At 49.0% G+C, this 5996-nt stretch overlaps 1 protein-coding gene across 1 annotated transcript; it reads left to right on the forward strand.

The window, feature by feature from the left end:
• The first annotated feature begins 495 nt into the window (after positions 1-495).
• Positions 496-5636, forward strand: LOC123037617. The gene is made up of 2 exons (XM_044459266.1): positions 496-2859; positions 2928-5636. The coding sequence occupies exons 1-2, from the start codon at positions 496-498 to the stop codon at positions 5634-5636; spliced, it is 5073 nt and encodes a 1690-aa protein (XP_044315201.1).
• The last annotated feature ends 360 nt before the right edge of the window (positions 5637-5996 follow it).

Consider the following 5996-nt stretch of genomic DNA (forward strand, 5'->3'; position numbering starts at 1 on the left):
CCCCATACACCATCGTTGGAAGGCGCGGGTTGCTCAGAAGATCTGGATTACGCTACGCTGTTCCCAGTCAGCTACGCCACTTATATTCTCGATTGCGGAGCCGAATCTCCATCGCCCCATCGACAATATCATCTCTAACCTGGAAAATCGTTTTGCTGGACTACGTAACGCCACAACGGTAAGGTTACGTCATCAGTGCCAACGCTGCCAGAGCTCTCACGCCAATCGCTGAGTCTCCTTTGGTCTCATTCCGCCGTCACTGTAGTGCTTTTGGTCTAAACCTGCAAGTCCACTGTACACGCGTACAGTCACCACGAGTGCCAATAGCAGTCACCGCGCAACGCATCAACCTGGAACTGGTTCATTGCGGAACCAAAGCGCTGCCATATATTGAACTACACAAGTTGGCAGCATACGTCTATAACCACACCAGAAGCTCTAATTTATAATTACATACACTTTACAAGGGCTTATTGTAAGTAAATCACAATAACCATGTGTCCCACACCGCTAGACGTATTAAAACAAAAGCGATCTAACATACGCAGGAGCATTTCCCGCATTGGAGCAGCAGTCGCCAAGACGGAGAAGGTTGAGAAGCCAAATGCCGCGCTGACGCCAGCCGAACTCACGTGTCGGCTAACTATTTTGGAGGCCTACTTCAAACAAATCATGGCCGTCCAAACCGAAATCGAGGCACTCGACTCAACCGAGGAACAGCTAAACTACCGGGCCGAGCTGGAAGATCTGTTCATCGCTACAAAGGTGACCATAAAGGATCAGCTTGGAGACGACGTGCACAATTCTACGCCGCTCGCCCAAGACACGCTACTCAGGCCTGGACCAACATCATCTCTTAAGCTACCAACTCTTGCGCTCCCGACCTTTGCTGGCGAGTACGCGGAATACAGAAATTTTATTACTACGTTCCTGCAAGTTGTAGATCAGCAGGAAGCGCTATCGCCGATCGAGAAGTTTAATCACCTCATAAACTGTCTCAGAGGCGCCGCCTTAGAAACCATCAAGGCGTATCAAGTCACTCCAGAGAATTACAGCAAGGCCTTACTTCGCCTAAAGAGCAGGTACGATAACCCCACCATCGTATTCCTGGACAACATAGCGTCACTCTTCAAATTGCCAACTGTGACCACCGAAAATAGTGTACAGTTGCGCAGCCTGGTTGACAACGCATCAGCGTTGTTTAACTCGTTGCGATCTTTAGGATCCGAAGCACAGATAGCTCAAACGATGTTGATTGCTATTGTCATGGAAAAGGTAGATAAGAGAACCCGGCAGCTCTGGAACGAATCTCTTACGTTCGCAGCACTACCCTCTTGGAATGCCTGCCTCTCCTTGATTGAACGGCACTGCCAACACTTGGAGTCCTCAATACATCACATCGGCAATCCGAATACAGCTCAAAATACATCCGGCAGAACGCGACAACCGCAAGCTCCACGCATGGGCCACAGCTTTACGTGCTCCACGCAAGCGTGTCCTATATGCTCTGGCAGGGATCATCGGATTTTTAGATGTTCGCGACTGCAAAACATGTCGCCTGCCCAACGTCTAGAAGCTGTCCGGACAAAATCGCTGTGCACAAACTGCCTTGGAAAGGCTCATCATCCGTCAAATTGTCCATCTTCAAATAGGTGCAGAATATGTTCACGGCTGCATCACACTATGCTTCACTTCGATCCGTCAGGACAGGAATCCAGGAGTCCTAGGCGGCCAAGTCCGACTAACGCGCCACCTCAGCACCATGTCGCTGAGGCCGTCGCTCACGCACACGTGGATACCCACCACGACCAAATCATTCTGGCTACAGCCATAATACTAGTGCAGGATGCTGTGGGCAACTACGTACCAGGACGTGCACTACTGGACTCTTGCTCCCAAGTTAACTTCATGTCCGAAGACTTCGCTCAACAACTTCGTTTGCCCCGAAGCAAGGGACTTATCGACATTCGAAGCATTGGCGATTCTTTCACCCGCATCAAGCATCGCATTTCGACCGTTGTAAAGTCACGATTCGGTGAAGCAGAGTTACCCGTCGAATGCTGTATAACCTCGAGAATCGCCTATCAACCCGATGCAGAAATCGACATTTCATCATGGAGCCTCCCAGACAACGCTCCACTGGCTGATGAGAGATTTTATCAGTCTCGCCATATCGACCTTCTTCTTGGCACAGAAACGTTCTTCACCGCTTTGTCTATTGGCCAAATCAAGTTGGGTCCCCATCTCCCCATGTTGCAAAAGACGATCTTTGGATGGGTAGTATCAGGGCGTACCGGCAATCAAGGCCATGCCGCCCAAGCCCATAGTTTCCTTTCATCAGAGGATTCAATAAACCTGAACCTGGAGCGCTTATGGCGCATAGAGGAAGTTTCTACTACGCCATTAACACTTACTCCACCGCAAGCTAAATGCGAATCGATCTTCCAAAAATCTGTCTGTCAGGTAGCGGATGGAAGACTGATGGTTCAACTGCCCTTCAAGGATGACCCTAATCTGTTGGGAAGGTCTCTTGAAACAGCACGGCTAAGATTTGCATCGTTGGAACGTCGCTTAAGCCGAAACGCGAATTTGCGAGCCGAATACACGAATTTTATGGAAGAATATGAGCGCTTGGGTCACATGGAATTAGTAACCAGCCCACTCCTCAACGAACCCCACTACTACATACCACACCACTGCGTGTTTAAACTCAACAGCACGTCAACTAAACTAAGGGTAGTCTTTGACGCCTCGTGCCCAACAAGCACCTACAAGTCCTTAAACGACATCCTTCTAGTTGGACCCACGATTCAACCAGACTTGTTTACAATCTTACTAAAGTTCCGGACTCATCGTTATGTACTAACGCTGACGTCGTCAAGATGTACCGGCAGGTATTAATTGATCCATCGCATCGTAAATTTCAGTACATCTTATGGAGAAGCTCCAACGACCAGGAGATTCGCACATACCAGCTGAACACCGTTACTTACGGCACCGCATCAGCGCCGTATCTAGCAATTCGCAGCCTGTCTCACCTCGCCAATCAACATGCAAGTTCACATCAAATTGGAGCAGAAGCCATAAAATCGTGTTTCTATGTGGATGACTTTCTCGGTGGAGCAAATAAGCTAAATCAATTGAACCAGATTCAAACCGAAGTCATCGCTATCCTCACGGCCGGCAAGATGGAACTGGCAAAATGGCACTCCAACCATCAGGATTTCGTCAATGATACAACGGTCAAGGAGCTAAATCTCGACGACTACGCTACGACAAGCACATTGGGACTGAAGTGGGACCAACGAGAAGACATCTTCAAATTCTCATTCAACTGCAGCACAGCTCCGGAAAGTATCACAAAGCGAACCATTCTCTCGGTGGCCTCATCCCTCTTCGATCCGCTGGGACTTGTCTCGCCAGTTATTATGGTGGCAAAAATCCTTCTACAGGAAATTTGGCTTCTTAGATTGCATTGGGATGAATCAGTGCCAATGACACTCCAACAAGCGTGGCTATCGTTCGTGTCGTCGCTACAGCATTTGGACTCTCTGCTCATCCCACGTTTCTGCCTGCAGCCCCATTCAGATGAGCTCCAACTTCACGGCTTCAGCGATGCTTCAATAAGAGGGTATGGATGTTGCATCTACGCAAGAACAAGGCGTGCCGATGGCCACGTCGAAGTTCATCTAATCGTCTCAAAGTCGCGTGTGGCACCAACGAAGAAGAAGACGCTGCCGCAGCTCGAGCTCTGTGGAGCGCATCTTCTAGCACGACTCTACAACCAGATAAAGACAGCCTTTCTACAACACACGCCCGAGACGTTTCTGTGGACAGATTCACAGCTGGTGTTGCATTGGATTCGACAACATTCTGCAACACTTTCTACGTTTGTCGGCAACCGGATATCCGATATCCAAGAATTCACTCCAGACTGTCAATGGAGGTTCGTTCCGACACGGCACAACCCAGCTGACATGATCTCCAGAGGATGCAACCTTTCAGAACTCACCAACTCAACATGGTTCCACGGACCTACATTTCTATCAAATCTGCCGACATTATGGCCACCTAATGTACACGGCAATCTGGACATGGATGTCGTATTTTCAGAAAAACGCAAATCAGCATTCCTTGCATCGACATCGCCTTCCAGAAATAGAGTCTTGGAAGCCCTCCACAACAAGGAATCACACCAGTCTGGCTTAAGATTGGTAGCATGGATGCTTCGATTTTGCGACCGATGTCGGAAGAAAAACCCCTTCACTACGAGGTCACTTTCCCCACTGGAACTGCGAAGGGCCATGCTTTGCGTCGCATGGAACCTACAACAGCGATATTTCATCGAGGAAATAACTCTCTTGCAAAAAGGCGCGCCGGTTCGTAGCCATCTTAAATTCTTATCGCCCTTCTTGCAGATCAACCTACTTCTCGTCGGAGGACGATTGGAGCTCGCATCGATCCCAGACACCCACAAGCATCCTATATTGCTTCCCGCTAAGGATGTTGCTGTCGTCAACTACGTACGTCATCTACACCTGCGGAACTACCACGCTGGACCAAGGGTCCTGGTGGGACTAATGCGGCTGGAGTTTTGGGTCGTGAATGCCCGAGATGTCGCTCGTCGTGTTGTACGCAACTGTGTCCACTGTGTGCGCTACAGGCCTAAGCTGCTGCAACAACTTATGGGCAGCCTCCCAGTCGAGAGAATTACCCTGTCAAGACCATTTGCTCGATGTGGAATAGACTTCTGCGGGCCGGTTCATACTTATCTACGCGTTCGAGGAAAGGTGCCCGTTAAAAGCTACATCGCAATATTTGTGTGCTTCGCCACAAAATCGGCGCATATCGAAATCGTCGGAGACCTATCAACTGATTCGTTCTTGGGTGCTCTGAAGCGGATGATCGCCAGACGTGGTCTACCTGCAGACATCTTTTGCGACAATGCGACGAATTTTGTAGGCGCGAGTAAAAAGTTGCAAGACCTGAAGGACTTTTTCTTCAGCACCAAGAACCAGAAAGACATTATATCGTACTGTACAAACGAATTTGTAACGTTCCATTTCATACCTCCTAGGGCTCCACACTTTGGCGGCCTCTGGGAGGCTGCCGTTAAAAGCGCCAAGAATCTCTTGTACCGCACGCTCAAGGATGCCCGATTGACCTTCGAGGAGCTCTCAACTGTCGCTGCTGAGACTGAGGCGATCCTAAACTCTCGCCCGCTCTCTCCACACTCATCGGATCCCAGCGATTTGGCCGTCTTAACGCCTGGTCATTTCTTAACCGGGGACGCTCTTCGAGCACTCCCAGACTGGCCTGTCAAGGATGATCAGATCAACTGCTCTCAACGATGGAAGCGTGTCAAGCAACACATCTGGAGGCGCTGGTCTACGGAGTATCTTCACGAGCTTCATGCCAAATCAAACTGGACGACTGGATCTTCAAATATTGCAGTCAACGAAATGGTCCTAATCCACGAAGATCATGTCCCTCCTCATCGATGGCTGTTAGGTCGCATCGAAGCAACTATACCAGGTCAGGACAACCACGTCCGGGTCGCGGATGTTCGGACGTCGAAAGGAATCATAAGGCGACCGATTCACAAATTGGCCCGTTTACCAATTAATTTAAAGTAACTAGGTACTTTCAATGGGGCCGGAATGTTGGGCCACTATTGAATCTTGAGAAAAACATGAATGTAATTTTGAAGTATTAATTTTTCTTGAAGTGTATGGATCTAATTTGTTAACCTGAGCTGCGCTCTCAGTGGTAAAGCTTAAGTTCTCGCTCTCATGTAATTCACCACACTGGCCACGAAGGCTATTATCCAACGTAAGAATAAAGAGTTCAATTTTGGTACTGCGACAAGACGGTTGGATTTGCTTCATTAACTTAACTATCCCCCCGACTCCCTACAGTCTCATGTGGGTCAGGAAAACGCTCCTGCTCCATCAAACACCCACTTTCAGCTGCAAATTATGCGGCGGAGTTCCTGG

This window comes from Drosophila rhopaloa, unplaced genomic scaffold, assembly GCF_018152115.1.
Source record: "Drosophila rhopaloa isolate 14029-0021.01 unplaced genomic scaffold, ASM1815211v1 contig_186, whole genome shotgun sequence".
Taxonomy (NCBI): domain Eukaryota; kingdom Metazoa; phylum Arthropoda; class Insecta; order Diptera; family Drosophilidae; genus Drosophila; species Drosophila rhopaloa.